Here is a 22,022-nt window from a genome sequence, read left to right on the forward strand (position 1 = left end):
ATTCCTTCTGTTTAGTTTCGTTAAAGTAATTATTACATTGGACACCTTGTTTATTTTTTTCATATTTAATATTTCTGTGGAGGCAATAAAGTATTGAATTAAGTTCAGTATTTACGGCCTCCATACCCAAGGCCTCGGTCAATTAGCTGGTATTTACGGCCTCCATACCCATGGCCTCGGTCAATTAGCTGGTATTTACGGCCTCCATACCCATGGCCTCGGTCAATTAGCTGGTATTAACGGCCTCCATACCCATGGCCTCGGTCAATTAGCTGGTATTTACGGCCTCCATACCCATGGCCTCGGTCAATTAGCTGGTATTAACGGCCTCCATACCCATGGCCTCGGTCAATTAGCTGGTATTTAAACGAATTGGCATTATGGTGATACTTTTAGCCATGTTAAATAACATAGACAAATTACTTACACAATAGTATACCTAAATAGGCGATAAATAACGATCAGGTGACCAGCTGGCGTGAGGTTAACACTCATGTGACCAGCTAGTCTGAGTTTAACAATCATGTGACCAGCTGACCTGAGATTAACAATCATGTGACCAGCTGACCTGAGGTTAACAATCATGTGACCAGCTGGCGAGAGATTTATAATTATGTGACCAGCTGACCTGAGGTTAACAATCATGTGACCAGCTGACCTGAGATTAACAATCATGTGACCAGCTGACCTGAGGTTAACAATCATGTGACCAGCTTACCTGAGGTTAACAATAATTTGACCAGCTTACCTGAGGTTAACCATATTGTGTTCAACTTGCCTGATCAAGCAAACATTGTCAGGCACCTTGTTATCAGATCGATTTCTATACAAATGACAGGATAAAATTGATAACGTCAATTATGCAATCCTTAACATATCATTTTAAATCTCAAAAAGATTATCTTTGGCAACATTGCTCCTAATTATTGAACATGCCTCCCTCACAACCTCTGTAGTATCAGTTTTTCTCGGATTAAACGGGAAACAGGATAGAAAAAAACACATCAGTGAACTTGTTTTCACCTTTCATCATCAGACAGTGTAACCGCCGTACCTTACGTTTTAACTTGGTAGAACATGTTCATCGTGGCAATGTATGGATGTATTGCAACATTATCATACACGGTGTGCGTGGCAACAGTTGTTGTTTTCTTGGCACATTTTTTCTTTAAATGACAAGGTCCCCCCCCCCCATGAGGAAAATGTTATTTAGCATTTTAAAGTCTTACCGGAAAGGCCGTCGCGAAGTTTTTAGGTTTCTTACATGACATGTTTTAGAATTCTGAGTTATTGCTTGTAGTTGCTGTCATCTTAAATCACCTCCTTAATGTAGTAGAAGTACATGAACAATGTAAATGGAAAGATATGATGCTGATACTGACTAAAATTATAACTTATCAGTATTTGCGGAATGGCCGTCGCCAACTTCTTAGGTTTCATACTTGACATAAATGGATTATGATTCTCTTGAAAGAACGCTTCAAAAAGGGCTATGCATTGTTGTTAATTACTGGCTGTAGTTGTAAATAGAACTTGTTTGTTTTTTTCGGATAACCTTTATTGAAAAAAAATATGAAAATATCAACAGAAGAACCTCTTTTTATTTTTCCTCGGTTCAAATAAACAGTTACAGTACAGATATATCACTAAATAAATAGTCAAAACGAATATCTTGTATTCGTGGTAAATTTAATTATTAAATAAGACAACACATTATTTAAAAAAAAAACTACATGCAAGTTATTATTGCCTTTTGCATTTTCGTTTTCTTGTTCATTTACACTTCTAAGCTAATATGAGCGCCTGAAATGTTTGTTATTTATTTACTGAGTGTTATTTTTTCAGCCGGGTGAACATTAAAATAATGTATGTTTGCAGTGGCTAGAATCAGACAGAAAGCAATGAGTTGATCGGTAGAGAGTTGTCTTGGTTATTTTTAGAAATTGAGTTTATAATGAAACAGATAACAGAACAGCTATAGCGACGACCATCGTTGCTTATGTCATTGCTATTCTCACCTATGCTCCCGTCGGCGTTTCTCATGTCATTTCCATGTCCGTCGACGCTCAAGTCGGAATAGTTAATGGCGTTGCTGTGTCAGTCAATGCAATCGTATCCATCGATAATAAAGACGGCGCATTGCCTAGCAGTGTCGTGTCCATCGATACTAAAGACGGCGCACTGCCTAGCAGTGTCGTGACGGCGCATTGGTTAGCAGTGTCGTGTCCATCGATACTAAAGACAGCGCATTGCCTAGCAGTGTTGTGTCCATCAACTAAAGATAGCGCATTGCCTAGCAGTGTCGTGACGGCGCATTGCCTAGCAGTGTCGTTACGGTGCATTGCCGAGCAGTGTCGTGACGGCGCATTGCCTAGCAGTGTCGTGACGGCGCATTGCCTAGCAGTGTCGTGTCCCTCGTTTCTAAAGATGGTGTATGACATGTTCAATGTCGTGTCCATCGATACTGAAGACGTTCCCCTCGTCACATTGCAGTCTCTCATCACCCGCAGGCATTATTCTGATATTGCTGTGTTAGTCGACGCTCCCATCTTCGTCGTCATTCTTGAACACTTGTGTATTATTTTATATTACCGTTACACCTCTTTTATTTTAGAAAACAAAATGTTAATAGTAAACTCGATATGTTTTATTCATCTGTTTTTGTCCTCATCACTATTTCGTGTTTGAGGTTCATGATTTCCGATTTCGTACTTTCAAAAATATTGATTGATTTCAATTTCAATTGTTCAACTTTCCCTTTTTTAAATTACATGTAATTTTAAACCAACCCTTAGAGCACATGTTTTAACAAACGTGTCATAAGCTTATTTATTGATTCGCTTTCGTTAATATCTTATATGTTTGTGCGCACTTTGTTCCACACATTTATTGATAATGATCGGTTTTGTGAAAATAAAAGTGTTTTTTACTGAGGAATAAATCAACCATGCAGAACGCTGTTAACGCGAGAGAAGAAAGCCACGCAGACCAATCCACTCACAGTGGGCAATCATTGGAGCCACAACATGTTGTAATAGGAAGGATTTCTTACGAAAGTCGCAGGACTGATATCGTGGCATCACGGCTGACAATTACTTATGCGTTGAAAATTATCTAGCTGTCATCCACTGTGGTGGCAATGAGTGACAAATGAACGTTAGCGGTGAGTATGGTCTCTTATTTTTTTCTTCTAGAGTTTCTTTCGATAACAATTTAAAACAAAAATCGGGGACGTTAGTTCCACATAGGATGCAATATAAGTTGTGTTAAAGGTAAAGGTTTTGTTGATCATCTAGAACTTGCATACCTTGCTAGAGCTTAATAAAGTAAAGGTCCGGAATTTCATGAAAAGTGGTATTGTTCCGTATGGTCTAGCAATCCCCTCACTTGTTGTAGCTGTTTATTTACAAAAGGTTGCCTCGTTACAAACTGTATCGGCTATACTCGGTGCAATAGGTTTGATTTTGTGGACGTTGTTGTGCCAATGAATAGGTTATTTAGACTCGTTTTAATATAAGATCGATTAATTAGCTAACGCCTCGGTCCATAGACACATTCGGGGGCTGACTAGCCGATCCTTATAAAGTCATATGACCCTGGAGTGGTGTGTTATATTTCTTAAATATTTGATGTTTGAAATGGTACTCCCTTGACTGGCGTTCGGAATAAGAGGGCAGAAATGGCCCATTTGGTATTCTCATTAATGGTTAAATGCACAAGACGGTTGTCTCTCTGTGTATATTAAAGTATGTGTCTTACACTGTTCAGACCAGTGAGCCAATGGCTCCATTCAAAAAGAGTTAGGATAACGTGCCCGGATCTGCTTGTATCTCATTTCGTTTATTCAATAGCTTTTATATGGATGTGACTGCGTTCGATTTCAGCTGTTGTGGCTATTGTAAATATTTGCATTTAAGTCGTTATGGCACACGGGACATAATACAACCAGACCGTTCATGGTAAACTCTAAAAATAAAACCACAAAACACTGTATAGTTCCTTTCCGACATTAAAAATAGTATATTTTGAGATGGATCGGGACAGGACGGCAACCGAACCAGAATAGATGAAAAACATACATCATTTTAAGCACAATGTCATTACTATATGACACTAAGGTGGAGGTGTGGGGAGGGGGGGGGGGGGTAAACTGGTGGTATGTTACCCACTTTCATTACTTATACAAATATTTATCTATTTTTCATTTTGCGAGACTGCCACACAAAACAAAATACACAGGACACCAAAAAGGAACTCGGTAACATATCATTCATGTATTCATGTATTGTTTTGTTGTTTTTTTTGTTTAAATTTGTTTGATTGACAATACAATGAATCTCTCTTGTTTGTCCAAATTAAAATATAAACTTTACAATAAATAATATATTTGTACTCAGCCCATTATTAATTTTTACTCTTACAGTTCTTTTGAATTGGAACACATGGGAGGGAGATCTATAACAAACAATGCCAAAGTCCGACATTTAGGTGTTTTCCAAATGGAGCTTTCTATTTTCTATAAAACGTTGCCTTAAAATACCTGTAAATACAGAATAACGACGATCATTTGCAATAAAGCATTAACCTACGAACCTATGAAGCTGCAAGAGAGCTTTACAACTCGTCAGGCACTGTCAGTGCGTGTATACCACGTGAAAAATTGCGTCATAAATGCTACGTCGGAAGGCAATATTTTGCTTCTAATGAAGACTTTAAACAAAGATAACTTCACTATTTCTTCACTATTTTAATGAAACTTAGCGCAGTCTACGCCGCTTAAAGAGCCCCACCTTCGGTCGTTACCAGAGTTGGATTGAGAGTTTCGTTTCTTAAAACACTTCGACAAACCTGTTCACAATACGGCCGTCTGACAGAGCACTGTCAAAATATTATTTTGTAAACAAGTTTTTCGAAGTTTTTGATGAAACTAATCACCTTATCAAACTTCGGTAATACAACGAAGGTGGGGCTCTTTAAGTGGCATAGACTGCCCTTTGTCTTATTTAATATGGTGAAGTAAAGGAAAAGTTATCTTTGATTTAAGTCTTTATTTTAAGCCTTCCGACGAAGCATATATGACGTAATTTATCACGTGGTATACACACACTGAGAGTGGTAGTTCGTTATGATGTAAAAATTAGGGTCGACAATGTTATTAATTAAGGTAAGTTTTTTGTTTCGTTAAAATACGTCAGTGCTTTCACTATTTGTTTCCTACTAAACTGCAATTACAGTTCTAAAATCTGGAAAGAGGCAACGTTTTGTCAATAAAAAACTACAACGGAGTACGGAAATTTCTAAAACAGATGGAACTTTAATACCTTTCATGAAAATTCCAGATCTTTTCGTTGTCAGTATTAATCTTTAGCTTCTAGGCGATCAGATTTTGATTTGTTTGCAGAAATTTTACCTTAAACTAGTAATATATCCATTGGGCAGTACATACGCCGATTTGTAAATTTTGCTACAATAGAACTCTAAAAAGGAGATAAAAGACCAAATTCGCTGTTGTCATCCATGTTCCACTTACTGGCGCTACAATGGAAGAGCATTTTCAACGCATAAGTTCTTGCCCGCTTAATGCCGCGATGTAAGTTCTGCGACTTTCGTACTTATTACACAATTCATGAATCGAATACAAATACGTATTGTACAGATGATCGTAGGTAATAATTTTGAAATTGTTTTATTTTTACTTCGAATTATAATTTAACAATGAATTATAATTGAGAAAAAAATACGCTTATCGGCAAAGTATTTGAAACGCCGCGGTGTTGAGAATATTGTCGCACCTGAATATCCTGCTGCTGCTGCAGCTGCTGCTGCTGCTGCTGCTGCTGATGATGATGATTATGATGGTGGTGGTGGTGGTGGTGGTGGTGGTGTTGGTGATTATTGAACGGACTTTTGTCGTGTACATCGTCATAGGTTTTTGGATTATTTAACAGTTTTAAGCAACTTAATGCTTCTCAATTATAATGTCAACAATATAATAATTTGAATGTCTAAAAAAATATACGTGTATAATAACCAACAAAAAAATCATACGATTATTCCAACATTACTCATGTAAATAACGTCATTACTTGCTCTTTGCCAGCCAATTATTTTTCAATTAACTATCTCCCTGGTGCTTGTTTTGCTATGTTGCTATACTTGTATGTCTGGGTATTTACTTTTTTCAGATTCAGTTATTAATATAACGAGGTGAAGAAGTCATTAAAAAGAACCTGTTTTTTGTTGCCAAATATGAAACCATCATACAAGAATACCGATTATATTTACTAGATAACAACCACTTTCACCTACTACACACACTTCGTTACAATCTTCATCTTGATTAAAAAATACCGATTGACCCTGATAAACAAATTAAGATAATGTTGAACAATAAAATAGTTTACAAGTTTTATTGGTGCACTTAAAACAGTTTGTAATTTTAAGACGATAAAATCTCGCAAGGCTTGTATTTGTATTAGCAACATTTTGTCTTATGCCCGGAAGGTATAAGTACTCCATATCGGCCACTCAAGATAGAAAATGGGTGTCTGTACGATAAAAAATGATAGACGGCTGCTTTATGCTGCCGCATACATATATTCGATGTTAGTCATTACTGATGAAAAGCATTACTAGATTACAAATTAATAGCTCCCTATGATATTGGGTAATAATTTTCTCATAAGATTTCATAAATGGGTATTTGATGTTCATTGCGTAATAATATCCTTGCTTAATCAAATTTGTGTTGAACACACATGGAAGAATTGTTCCACGTCACTCACATCAACCCAAAGCCCATTTAAATACCCAATTTGTTCCATTTGCAATAAAATGAATGCTTGGCCCACATCCCATAAACAAAACCATTCATTTCTCTTTTTATTACTATAATAAATTCATCATATTTTTATGAGTTAACCCAATGAGATAGTTATTGATTTTATAGAATTGACCAATTTTTGGGGGGGGGGGATTTTTTCGGTCAACCCTTCTTTTATTCTCATATCCCGCAGATCCCCGGTACTCGGTAACTCTCTTCTTCATAATGTACATATCCCCGATATTCGGTAACGCCATTCTTCATAATGTGCATATCCCCGGTACTCGGTTACGCTCTTCTTCATAATGTGCATATTCCCGGTACTCGGTAACGCTCTTCTTCATAATGTGCATATCCCCGGTACTCGGTAACTCTCTTCTTCATAATGTGCATATCCCCGGTACTCGGTAACTCTCTTCTTCATAATGTGCATATTCCCGGTACTCGGTAACTCTCTTCTTCATAATGTGCATATTCCCGGTACTCGGTAACGCTCTTCTTCATAATGTGCATATTCCCGGTACTCGGTAACGCTCTTCTTCATAATGTGCATATCCCCGGTACTCGGTTACGCTCTTCTTCATAATGTGCATATCCCCGGTACTCGGTAACTCTCTTCTTCATAATGTGCATATCCCCGGTACTCGGTAACTCTCTTCTTCATAATGTGCATATCCCCTTAACTTGGTAACTCTCTTCTTCATAATGTACATATCCCCGGCACTCGGTAACGCTCTTCTTCATAATGTACGTATCTGCCCTGACAAACGAGAAATTCGGTTCAAACATGTAATAGAAATCAAAACTAGAATCTTGTCATATAAAATCAATCAGTCGATGATGTATTTTTTTAGAAATCCTATAGTATATGTGTAAATTTATTATATTTTCAAAACAAAAAGATAAAGATATCTTAATGCTTTTAACGATGTTGTATTCCTTGTATTAAAAATGTTGAACGATAAAAGTGTTTTTGTTATTCAATATATGTTTAAAACATTTAAAAATATGAATTAAACGTATGTTTATGCATCTTGTGTTTAGAATTTTTGATATTTAAGTATGACTTATTCCAAAGTGTGTTTTCTCGTAACTTACGTAATCAGTGTTTTAGAAATAAAAAATAGTCATAGGGCCGGAGTACGTCGATTCGTGTTTTGCAAATTTATGTAGTTGAACAGAGTAAAAGGTCGTTAAATACATTTTAGTATCCACGGCATTACGTGCGATAACCTTGGTGAAATGTTCATCAAAGGCGCGTTAGGTGTTCAATTTTCTGAGAAATAACGCCGCCATAAAATGATTTATTGTTAAGGTATAGATACTGCCTTTGTTAGAAATAAATGAAAAAAATAGCGGGAGATCAAAGCGCAACTTCTCACGCTACAGCTTACGAAACATTCCTTATTTCATTTTATTATTAGTGGCGATATTTATCATAAACTGTTAAAGAAAAAATAATTCAGAATGTTTAAGTCTTCTCTCTGCATTATACTACGTACCCCATGCAGATAGGTTGCGTAATAGTCTTCAACATAACTTATAGTTATCTTCTTCAGTTTTGAGAATTATCTATTTCTGATAGAACATTTATTTTACCATATGTCTTCTTAGACGACTTGAGCTCATTCAAGTACAAGATTAATTTTCATTTTGAAATGTATTAGATAGTCAGGTACATTTCTGACGGTCGTAAGATTTCTTTGTGCCGCAGATACAGCCATGTATATTATTGAAACTCTAGGGACAAGCAGTGAAGACTTATTGTGGTATTTTAGTACAAGGATTAAAGGACAAATCGAAATAACCATTCAATAACATACACTTAACACAACACACCCAGTCTATACAAGTGCATCGTTTATCAGGGCCGTAGTTAGATTGACCCAGATGTGTAGGTGGTGTTTGCTTGGGCTTTTAAGGGGGTCCGTCGGATTTTTTTCCCTTGAAATTTCGTTCTCTTATGCCCGTGTGAGCGTTCCTACGCATATCTAAGACTCACAAAATTATAAATGGTGAGGTAGTCGCCTTCTTACAGTCAATGAAAATAGAAGAGCTTAATACGAGTGCTCAACAACACGTACATCTCCAAAATTGATTAATTAGACAAACAGTCGAACCCCGTTGGTTCGAAGTCTTAGGAACCGGCTAAATAACGTCGAGCCTCGGGAATGTCGAGCCAAGCGGGAATGTTTACATTCAGTTAATAGAAATCGGTTCATTACATTTAGTTCGAGGGAACGAGGTATTCGAGCCAAGCGAGTTCGAGCCAACGGTGTTCGACTGTACTGTAATTCAACAGATAAACAGGATATTTAGGTTTTTTTTAGAAAAGAAACTATCATGAAGAAATGTTTTATTCATTTAATTTTATTATCAACACAATGCACAATGAAAGCAAACAAAACATAAATGTTACAAAAATAATACTTTGATTTTATTACAAAATAACAATACTGAGTGTAAAATAGCACATAATCAGTGGAAATGTATAGTTTATAAAGATTATTTATGCCCGAAGCTGTGCTCTGAGCAACACACTCATTTACGGAATCACTTTTTTTAAAGATATTTTTTACTTATAATAAATGATTTCGTATGGGATATTACTTATACTTTAATGACATGAAATACAAAAGAAACGCCTTTGCTTGTAAAATACAGTATGGTCATACTAATTATAGAATACTTTGCATAGCGCAAGACGAAACTGTTCAAGATCGTTACAGTTTGTTTGTTTTTCAACTCAAATATTTAACAACTTTTTGTAACATAATATTTAGGTACATCCTGCGTAATAAGTCTGAATATTCAGATAATCACAACAAACAATTCTTATTACGAAGACAACTTCAGAGTAAATTCATAATTCGTTAACACTTTGACTCCTCCTTAGCTGCAACACAATCAACCATTTTAATGTTGTGTGCTGCGGATCGTTTTCTAGGAATCATATGGCGAACATAGTGACGAAACTTATGATCACGAATACCGTAGATAATTGGAAACAGGGCACAAATGATGGACACACTACCTCTATGGAATATAACGAAAATGTTGAGAATGACTGACGGGATGCTGAGCACGTTATTATTGACATCTTCGGCCACAATGTGTAGGCTGAATGTGATTAATAACCCCAAAATGCAGGTCACTGTTATTATGAGCATAATGAGGGTCTTTCTAAGGAGTTTGTCCCTTATAGCACGCTTTGAGTTTGTTTTCCGGAAGCTCTTTGCGCTCTCTGACCTCTCGCTGTAGACACTACCCCCGCGATTGGGGAAAAGTGCGTTAAACACTTTGTTGAGTTGTTTGTGTCTTTTGAGGCTTTGCGAAGGCGAATCAGGAATATCGGACAGCTCAGATTTCGATAACGTGTGTTTGATTGTTGTCTGTGCTGTACTTATACTGCTGGTCACATTTTGATTTGTAATCTGAATGTTGTTTTGCTCGTCTTTTTGATTGTCAATGATTTCCAGGTTCAGTTTAGACGGAGATTGGTTATACAGGCTCTTTAGTATAACCGCTGACCCATGGGTATGGAACTGTTTAAGTATCATACCGTACAGCGTGCATGTGACGACGATGATGACCGATACAGGAACGCCACCGAACAGAAGCAGGAAATAAACAGCCCAGTCGCGCTTATTGAAGATATCGTCGGTGCCACAGACTGTGACCGTTATATTGGCGTCGTTGTACGTCGTAACAAACTTGTGGTGACCGCTAACTATGCCCGGAGGGGCTGCGAAGAACAGAGAGGCAAAGGAGACGATAATACAGAGGTTTCGGGCGGTGGCCGGCTGTATCTGCCAGTCGTAGGGACGGCATACCTTCCGGAAGCGGTCGACGGCGATCAGGAGGAGGATTGAGTAGCAGTGTATCACGGTGTAGCCAAACACATAGGCGGACACACGACAGAGCCATGAGGTGGGGAAGTTGAACCAGTAGTGCATCTCCGCCATCTGTGTTGGTAACATGACGGTGCACTGGCCCAGTCCTATCAGACCAAGCACAAGCAGGAAGTACTTGAAGTTGCATCGTTTGTACTTGATGCCATATATGTAAATCACCAAAATGTTGGCAAAAAATCCAAAGCACGCGCTAAGTCCAAACACAATGCTGACCGGAAAAACTTTGTCACTAAACTCTGTGTTAAACTCATCCCTCAGTGTTGTATTGAATAAAGAATAATCATTAGTTTTATTTTCCAACATGTTTATCCGTTTGTCTTCACTGTCAATAATTGCAATATTTATGTCCATATTAATGAAGACGATGTACACAGTCTGTCACTATGTTATTATATGTTCAAAATACCGATGTAAAGTATTTTCTTATTAAAATATTATAACGAACAGTTCCGTTCAAAAAGATGAATGTTTCAGCAATATTTCACACGATGTTTGTTAACATGCCACAGCTTAACATTATTGAGAAATGCAATTCAAAGTCGAACACGTCACTCTGATAAGTAAAATTCATCCCACAAGCACTTGAACATCTCTCCATTATATATACCAGATGATCGACCTTCTATGTTAACAGATAGGAGCGTTCTCTCTCTATCGCTCCAGTATAGTTTCTGGCCGTGCTGCAGCATTTTCCATGGGTATCTCCGATATCAGCCTGCCAGTTGTTCAGGCTTCCACGCTTGGTAGATCTCATGAGGTGTTCATTTCATGGTTAGCTTGCTGCACTATTGCCATGCTTGAGATAGGACCGCAATCAGATAATGGGAACCATGTTTACCACAATTTTCTGCATTTGATTTAAAGGTATTAAACATGCAATAAAATATCTTAAGGATCGTGGTAAAATGAAAAATAGACAAAATCATCATATTAGTCATGTTAATTATTCCTATTACATAATTATTAATCATTGATTCGTTTAGGTCCAGATCGATGTACTATAAAAAAAAAAAGTAACAGACGAAGGGAAAAAAGCAGCAATCCCCGGAAATGATATTAACAGTATTTCAAATTGAAATAAATTACATGTTTGAAGTCTGTAACTTGATTATGTATTATTATACCAATATAACAAAAAGTTCTCATAGAATCCTTATATCTAAAAGACATTATTAAATTCACTTCAGAACACACCGAATTTATTATCAAAATTTTATCATTTCAATTACAAGATCTCCATAAACAAAGGGACGAGTCTTGTTATTAAAGCGACACTCTTATTCCAAATCAATACATACACATGTATAACAACCATAAATTTTGATTGATAAACCTTTAACTACTTATTTAAAAATATTAATTACTGATAACATATTTGACACGTGTATTTAATAGCTGAAAACGCAAAAAAATGACTGGTGAATGCTAAGATTTACTGTGATCTTCTATAGTCTCATAGCTTAGAAATACCAGGTTTTATGCACACTTCTTTCAAATTAAACTCGGTACCTTCAGAAGAACCACTATTTTCGACATTCGTTCATCCTTATTGGGAGATTACAACAATAGTATTAATTTGGGTAAAACTTATGTGGGAGTAAGAGTGCATCTTTAAAGCAACTTTTAGATTTGAAATCAAATGCGCTGTTTCTTGTTTTCCTTTCTAGTTGTTATTGTTACTGGCGTATGTATTCATGATTTTGTTTGTTGTTGCTGTTTTACAACATTCCAAGGCATAGTGAGAAAATATCTCGATTATTTATACAATTTATCGTATATTTGAAAAGTATGTAACACACAAATGCTTCATTGTTAACCGACATTTTCCCAGCGCTCCTCGATCGGCTGATTTTGATCACAAGGACATTGTGGTTTACTGACAATCCCTATTAACTTTCCCAGCTGTATTAAATGCAACACTTTCTTATATACATAATTGAGTATTGGTACAATAAAAATGGAAATATTCTGGGTTCTGCAGATTTGCACTTTTAAAACAAGAGGGCCTCGATGGCCCTTAGCTCACATAAACAAGCAAGGGGATTGGTTGTGTGAATCACTTAAGTTCACAAATAACTAAAGCGCCACCACTACTCCACAGCGCCACCACTAGGCAAACAGCGCCATTTATTTTTTATAAATATGTGCAAATTTCCTTTTTAAGAAGTGCTTATTAGTTTTGTTGTGTTCCGCCGTAAAAATTATACATAACAATTATATGTGCATGCGCCAGAATGCTCTTACGGTGTGTGTAAGTTACGATGTGAACTTGAAATGCATTTTACAGATGTTAAAATATGCACGAGTCCGTTTCGGGAGAAAAGCTCATGGCACCACAGTTCGCACAATATTGAAACGAAATATGTCCGTTTAATAAAATTATCAAACAAAATATAAATCGAACTCACGCATGTGTATAAGCATAGGGCACAGCTGCACCACGGAAGTGTCGACAGCTCATTTTCTTTGCATCACCGTTATGCCTCAGTCAGATTTCCGACCGGTGGCCAAAGTCCGGTGGTAATCGGTGGTGTGAGCGATGCCCCAACATCGGTCCTCATCGGTCAAATAATCCTTAACGCATCTGTCACAGCAACAGGCATCATACTGAGGCCGTGCATACCACCGCCACGCATGGGGCCACGCATCGCCAAGAAGACAACGGAAGTTTAGCTGAACTTGTGGTGAATATTTACTTCAAATTTTGCAAACATATATGTTCCAAATATATTTTATACTGCAAGATTGTAATGGTATTTTTTCTCTTTTTTGTGTTTCAGGCAGAGGGCTCCCTTGGAGCTTGGTCTAAATTGGCGATCACGCTCCGCTTCCTGGCCACTGGCGCCAGTTACCACGACCTGGCCTTCGCGTTTCGAGTCCCCCACAACACCATCTCGCTGTTTGTGCCGGAGGTCTGCCACGCCAACTTCTAAGAGTACCAGGCTGAGGTGTGGGAGACTCCGTCGACCGAAGACGCCTGGTGGGAAGTGGCACAACAGTTACAGAACAAGTGGAACTTCCCTCATTGTCGCGGGGCATTGGACGGCAAGCACATCGCCATTCAGAAACCGCCAAAGAGTGGCACGCTGTACTACAACTTCAAGGGTTTCTTCTGCACAGTGATGCTTGCGCTTGTGGACGCTTACTACAAGTTCCTCTGGGTCGATGTGGGAGCCAACGGTGCATCATCAGACGCGGGCATCTTCAACCGCTCGCAGCTGGAGCCCGCGCTACGCCAGGGCACTCTCGGTCTCCCCCCGCAGGACCCGCTGCCCAACGACGACCAAGACACTCCATATTTCATTGTTGGGGATGACGCTTTCCCTCTTCGCACGTACCTAATGAAGCCGTACTCGCACCGCTACCTGTCAAGGCAAGAGAGGATCTGCAACTACAGGTTTTCCCGAGGGCGCCGCGTCGTAGAGAACGCGTTTGGGATCCTGGCCAACTGCTTCAGATGCCTGCTGACCACATGGGACTGAGGCCGGCGAAGGTTAGGCGTGCCAAGGCGTGCCTGACCCTCCACAACATTATGATGATACGCTACCCACGGCTCCAGAATGCGGACCTCGACCGCGAGGACGACCAGGGTTAACTCCTCCCAGGGGCTTGGAGAGACAACACTGTCAAGCAAAACGTGCAGGCAGCAGGCCGCGGACCAAGAACCACTGCGGCTGGCAAGGAGCAGAGGGCTTATCTCAAGAATTACTTCAATAGTCCTGCAGGAAGTGTCCCCTGGCAGGATTTTGCCATAGACAATTGACTTTTGTATAACATTCATGCTTGTGATCAATTGACTCATTCATACCTTTGCCTTCTACATGTATAAATATGTTAATTGTAAGATTTGATGAATATGTTTTTACATTGAAATAAAAGAGATGTTTAATAAATATAAATCATTTCCTTTGTATTTTTTGTGTAGAAACACTAATAAAATATATAGATCTAAAAAAAAAGAATTGGGTTGAAATAAAACCTGTGGACTTAAAACTAGTAAAAAACCACAGAGTGTTTATTATTTCCAGTCTTTGACCTTTTAACAAGAAGTGGCATTGTAAAAATATCAAGAGCAGTCTATTTTTACTATAGTTTTTACTTTGGTAGATTTTTCTTTAGTTATTTAACCTTTAAATCATGTGATCTTTCAATAATGATTTTACAATTCAATTATTCGACCTGTACCTGAATCGGTCTGGTAGTCCCGGTAACGCGCCTCGGGTAGCTTGCTCTGCACCGACACCAGCCACTCTGCCCAGGCCGTCCGCTCCACCTTCTGTGCTGCAATTGTGGTCTGCCAAGCCTGCACCTGTGAACAGAACATGTAACATAGCATTTAATTGTAAGGTGCACCAAGACTTCCGACAACCCCTTCTTTGACGACTTGGACGCGGATGGCTTCTTCGTCTCTGCCGTCGCCACTATGTTGGGACCCTGCTCATCTGCCACTGACATGTTGTCGCCCGACTCCGACTCGTCACCACCATCATCGCCTCCGACCTGAAGCATAAGCAAGCAAAAAATGTCATTTGAGTTGTGTGCAAGAATGGATAAGGTAAGAATGCATAAGTTAAGAATGGGTAACAAATGCAGTTTTACGATACTTCGCAACTGTTGTACAAGAGATATTGTAATGGTAAGAATGGATAATAATGCATAAGGAGAATGGATAAGAATTGGACTAAGACAAACATTACTGTAGTGCAAAAGAAGAATATTTCTCCCACCTCAGATAAGTAGATCCAATAATTTAACCATGCTAGATATTCTTATCTTGCCCACGGGCGAAGATAAAATGCCCGTATGGAACTCCTTTTTAACGGTCACCACATTATAATTACCTCCATTGTTGAAGACTGTCGTCAGTAGCATCAAGGAAATCTTGTCTTATGGTAATATTTAGAACGCTAATTAATTATTTCTTGCTTCAAATTCTACTTGCAGATGCTTACCTTTCCGCATGTCTCTGACTGTGTCCGAGGCTTGTGGTAGGGGTCTAGGAATGCGTAAGCTGGCAACTTGAAACTCTGGAGAGGGGTCATCCTCTTCCCGCCACCAGATCCGCTTTTCTTCTTGGTATCTTTCATCAGCTTGTGGTGGTCGGTCCTCATGGAAACAAAATGGCGCTTGAGGGCCGCAGCTGAAACACACGAAAAAAGAAAAAGAACATTAAGACATTTAAAAGAAACATTTGTAATTGAAAACTTATCCAATTTTTTACAATGGAGAGTTACCAAATACCATACATCGATGAATGGAGAGTAATCAAATACCATACATCGATGAATGGAAAGTAACTATATACCCTACATCGATAATTGGAGAGTAACTACATACCCTACATCGATAATTGGAGAGTAACAACATACCCTACATCGATAATTGGAGAGTATCGATGAATGGAGAGGAACTACATACCCTACATCGATGAATGGAGAGTAACTACATACCCTACATCGATGATTGGAGAGTAACTACATACCCTACATCGATAATTGGAGAGTAACAACATACCCTACATCGATAATTGGAGAGTAACTACATACCCTACATCGATAATTGGAGAGTAACTACATACCCTACATCGATAATTGGAGAGTAACTACATACCCTACATCGATAATTGGAGAGTAACTACATACCCTACATCGATAATTTGAGAGTAACTACATACCCTACATCGATAATTGGAGAGGAACAACATACCATACATCGATGAATGGAGAGTAACTACATACTATACATCGATGAATGGAGAGTAACTGCATACCATACATCGATGAATGGAGAGTAACTATATACCATACATCGATGAATGGAGAGTAACTACATATCCTACATCGATGAATGGAGAGTAACTACATACCCTACATCGTTGAATGGAGAGTAACCACATACCATACATCGATGAATGGAGGGTAACTATATACCATACATCGATGAATGGAGGCTAACATCATACTATACAATTTTTAATGATGCTTTTCAGGGTCGTTTGTATGGGGGTTTTCCTTCAAAGATTCCGCTAGAATGTATCTTTTCATTACACTGGTCTTTAATATGTTTTGAAAGCTATATTCTTGTATTTCTTTGGTTATTACAAGCCTTCAATCAATTAATGAAATCTTTCTGTCCTTCTATATAGTAGATATATATGCAAAATAATGTTATACAAGGCATTGTTACATAAATCATGTTTTTCTTCATAAACGTGCCAAACCTGCTCCTGCTGTAACGTGCTGAACACATTGACGGCTCCTCACATTACGTGTGCTTGACTGTTTGAGATGTTACAAACAAATATTTACACCACAACTTCCATTCCTTAAATGAACTGCCTTTCGGCAATTGCGTTTATCAATCGATGAACGTAACATCTCCGGATATGTTCGGATCGCGTTTCATCGCATAACAATATACATGAAAACTATTGTATGTATGTATGTACTTCTTTAGACCTTGCGGTCAAGGATAACCCGTGAAAGTGCAAGCACTTATTTCCAACGGGGTCCAGTTTGATTTTTTTTGCTGAAGGGACAGCACGCTGAAGAGGGAGTTTATGGATACAAGGAAGTCCGGGTGCGATACCCTAGCTCTTTTCGAAGAGACCCCTTGGTTCTTTTACGTGCTCGGTGTAAAGCACCGATACACGGGGTACAATTTTCCTAGGGTTACACCAGTACTGAGTACACCACTTTTCCAAGCACTACCCTTTAAATGCCGAGCGCCTGGCAAGGGAGCTACTTGTACCAATTTTTAACGTCTTTCGGTATGACGCGGCCCGGATGAAAGATAAAATGCCCGGATGGAACTTCTTTTAATGGTCACCACAGTGTAATTACCTCCCTTGTTGAAGACTCTCGTCTGTGGCACATCTTTGAAACCTTGTCTTGTGGCAATATTTAGAACGCTAGTTAATTATTTCTCGCTTCATATGTCACCAGAAAACAGTTTTCACGCAGCTTTCAAGAAATAATGCTTCACTCTTTTTAGAACTATTTAAAGACCGATCGGACCATTTACATACTCTGAATCACTGCGCGAATATCCATGACAACCACGATTTATTGCATATCCGTACGCAATTATTTTCACTAAGCACAAAAGAGTTCCAGCAAAAAATACATTTTTACTTAATTTTGTTTAACTGAGATGGGAGAAAAAGCATCTACCATAGCCGCTCGTGTAAGATAGGTTCATCCCGACCCTCGCGCAGGCTGTTTTGCGGAAACTCGGTAAACTGTTGAAGTATTTTATTAAAATCGTATAACCATCACGTGTTTTATGATAACCATATACACGTTGACGACAACGTGTATATGATTGCAATAGATTACGTAAATCTGTATGTGTTTACAATCAAAAACGTCAACGTGTATATGATTGAAAAACAAAACATCAACTTGTATGTGATTACGATACAATACGTCAACGTGTATATGATTGCAATTCAATACGTCAACATGTATATGATTACAATACAATACGTCAACGTGTATATGATTACAATACAATACGTCAACATGTATATGATTGCAATACAATACGTCAACATGTATATGATTGCAATTCAATACGTCAACATGTATATGATTACAATACAATACGTCAACTTGTGTGTGGTTACAATACAATACCTCAACGTTTATATGATTGCAATAGATTACGTCAATCTGTATGTGTTTACAATCAAAAACGTCAACGTGTATATGATAGTAACACAATATGTGATTACGATGCAATACGTCAACGTGTATATGATTGCAATTCAATACGTCAACATGTATATGATTACAATACAATACGTCAACGTGTATATGATTACAATACAATACGTCAACATGTATATGATTGCAATAAAATACGTCAACATGTATATGATTGCAATTCAATACGTCAACAGGTATATGATTACAATACAATACGTCAACATGTATATGATTACAATACAATACGTCAACATGTATATGATTGCAATACAATACGTCAACGTGAATATGATTGCAATACAATACCTCAACGTGTATATGATTGCAATAAAATACGTCAACATGTATATGATTGCAATTCAATACGTCAACAGGTATATGATTACAATACAATACGTCAACATGTATATGATTACAATACAATACGTCAACATGTATATGATTACAATACAATACGTCAACTTGAATATGATTACAATACAATACGTGAAGGTGAATATGATTGCAATACAATACGTCAACATGTATTTGTTTACAATTAAATATGTCAACGTGTATATGATTGCAACCCAATACGTCAACTTGTGCGTGGTTGTAATACAATACGTCAACGTATATATGATTGCAATACAATACGTCAACTTGTGCGTGGTTGCAATACAATACGTCAACGTATATATGATTGCAATACAATACGTCAACTTGTGCGTGGTTGCAATACAATACGTCAACGTAAATATGATTGCAACACAATACGTCAACCTGTGCGTGGTTGCAATACAATACGTCAACGTATATATGATTGCAATACAATACGTCAACTTGTGCGTGGTTACAAAACAATACGTCAACGTATATATGATTGCAATACAATACGTCAACTTGTGTGTGGTTACCATACAATACGTCAACGTGTATATGATTGCAACACAATACGTCAACTTGTATGTGTTTACGATACAATACGTCAACGTGTATATGATAGTAACACAATACGTCAACTTGTGTGTATTTATATGTGTTTACGATACAATACGCCAACGTGTATATGATAGTATCACAATACGTCAACTTGTGTGTGTTTATATGTGTTTACGATACAATACATCAACGTGTATATGATTGCAATACAATACGTCAACGTATATATGATTGTAATACAATACGTCAACGTGTATATGTTTACAATACAATACTTCAACGTATGTATGAGTACAATACTATACGTCAACGTGTATGTATTTATGAAACAAAACGTCAACGCGGATATGATTATAATACAATACGTCAACTTATACACAAACATGTATATGTTTACAATAAAATATGTCAACATGTTTCTGTTTATGATACAAAACATCAACGTGGATATGATTACAATACAAAGCGTCAATTTGTTTTTAACAATACAATACGTCAACGTGTATATGATTACAATAAAATACGTCAATATGAATATGATACAATACAATACGTCAACGTGAAAATTATTACAATACGATACGTCAACTTGTATTTTTTACAATATAATACGTCAACGTGAATATGATTGCACTACAATACGACAACTTGTATTTGTTTAACATACAATACGTCAACGTTGATATGCTTGCAATACAATATGTCAACGTGAATATGATTGCAATATAATACGTCAACGTGAATATGATTACAATAAAATATATCAACGTGAATATGACTGCAATACAATACGTCAACGTGTAATGATTGTAACACAATACGTCAACGTGTATATGATTGCAACACAATACGTCAACTTGTATGTGTTTACAATACAATACGTCAACGTGTATATGATAGTAACACAATACGTCAACTTGTGTGTGTTTATATGTGTTTACGTTACAATACGTCAACGTGTATATGATAGTAACACACTACGTCAACTTGTATGTGTTTACGATACAGTACGCCAACGTGTATATGATAGTATCACAATACGTCAACTTGCGTGTGTTTATATGTGTTTACGATACAATACGTCAACGTGTATAAGATTGCAATACAATACGTCAACGTATATATGATTGCAAAACAATACGTCAACGTGTATATGTTTACAATACAATACTTCAACGTATATATGAGTACAATACTATACGTCAACGTGTATGTATTTATGAAACAATACGTCAACGCGGATATGATTATAATACAATATGTCAACTTATACACAAACATGTATATGTTTACAATAAAATATGTCAACATGTTTCTGTTTATGATACAAAACATCAACGTGGATATGATTACAATACAAAGCGTCAATTTGTTTTTAACAATACAATACGTCAACGCGTATATGATTACAATAAAATACGTCAATGTGAATATGATACAATACAATACGTCAACGTGAAAATGATTACAATACGATACGTCAACTTGTATTTTTTACAATATAATACGTCAACGTGAATATGATTGCACTACAATACGACAACTTGTATTTGTTAACATACAATATGTCAACGTTGATATGCTTGCAATACAATATGTCAACGTGAATATGATTGCAATATAATACGTCAACGTGAATATGATTACAATAAAATATATCAACGTGTATATGACTGCAATACAATACGTCAACGTGTAATGATTGTAACACAATGCGTCAACGTATATATGATTGCAACACAATACGTCAACTTGTATGTGTTTACAATAAAATATGTCAACGTATATATGATTGTAATACAATACGTCAACGTGAATAAGATTGCAATACAATACATCACTTGTATTTGTTTACAATTAAATATGTCAACGTGTATATGATTGCAACACAATACGTCAATTTGTGCGTGGTTGCAATACAATACGTCAACGTATATATGATTGCAATACAATACGTCAACTTGTACGTGGTTGCAATACAATACGTCAACGTATATATGACTGCAATACAATACGTCAACTTGTGTGTGGTTACAAAACAATACGTCAACGTATATATGATTGCAATAAAATACGTCAACTTGTGTGTGGTTACAATACAATACGTCAACGTGTATATGATTGCAACACAATACGTCAACTTGTGTGTGTTTACATGTGTTTACGATACAATACGTCAACGTGTATATGATAGAAACACAATACGTCAACTTGTATGTGTTTACGATACAATACGCCAACGTGTATATGATATTATCACAATACGTCAACTTGTGTGTGTTTATATGTGTTTACGATACAATACGTCAACATGTATATGATTGCAATACAATACGTCAACGTATATATGATTGCACTACAATACTTCAACGTATATATGATTGCAATACAATACTTCAACGTGAATATGATTGCACTACAATACTTCAACGTATATATGATTGCAATTCAATACGTCAAGATGAATATGATTGCACTACAATACTTCAAGGTATATATGATTGCAATACAATACGTCAACGTGAATATGATTGCACTACAATACTTCAACGTATATATGATTGCAATACAATACGACAACGTGAAATGTGATAGAAAACATTCGATTCCAAAGTAAACAGATATTAAGCTTATTGTACAATTGGTGAAAAGTAT

General features: G+C 37.1%; 2 protein-coding genes across 2 annotated transcripts; one reads left to right on the forward strand and one right to left on the reverse strand.

The window, feature by feature from the left end:
• Nucleotides 1-9,696: 9,696 nt before the first annotated feature.
• Nucleotides 9,697-11,040, reverse strand: LOC128238095 (uncharacterized). Its single transcript, XM_052953669.1, has one exon. The coding sequence runs from the start codon at nt 11,038-11,040 to the stop codon at nt 9,697-9,699; it is 1,344 nt and encodes a 447-aa protein (XP_052809629.1).
• A 2,176-nt stretch (nt 11,041-13,216) lies between these two features.
• LOC128238097 (uncharacterized) lies at nt 13,217-14,219 on the forward strand. Its single transcript, XM_052953671.1, has 3 exons — nt 13,217-13,249; nt 13,518-13,584; nt 13,672-14,219. Exons 1-3 carry the CDS (start codon nt 13,217-13,219, stop codon nt 14,217-14,219), a joined length of 648 nt encoding a protein of 215 aa, XP_052809631.1.
• The last annotated feature ends 7,803 nt before the right edge of the window (nt 14,220-22,022 follow it).

The sequence above is a fragment of the Mya arenaria genome, chromosome 6 (genome assembly GCF_026914265.1).
Source record: "Mya arenaria isolate MELC-2E11 chromosome 6, ASM2691426v1".
In the NCBI taxonomy this organism is placed as follows: domain Eukaryota; kingdom Metazoa; phylum Mollusca; class Bivalvia; order Myida; family Myidae; genus Mya; species Mya arenaria.

What these genes read in the sequence shown, in the direction of transcription:
- LOC128238095 (XM_052953669.1), bottom strand. Translation starts at nt 11,040, where the DNA reads ATGTTGGAAAATAAAACTAATGATTATTCTTTATTCAATACAACACTG.
- LOC128238097 (XM_052953671.1), top strand. Translation starts at nt 13,217, where the DNA reads ATGCCTCAGTCAGATTTCCGACCGGTGGCCAAA. An exon ending in ATTTCCGACCGGTGGCCAAA is followed by an intron (nt 13,250 to 13,517) that starts GTCCGGTGGTAA and finishes TTTGTGTTTCAG; the next exon opens with GCAGAGGGCTCCCTTGGAGC. An exon ending in CTTCCTGGCCACTGGCGCCA is followed by an intron (nt 13,585 to 13,671) that starts GTTACCACGACC and finishes CCAACTTCTAAG; the next exon opens with AGTACCAGGCTGAGGTGTGG.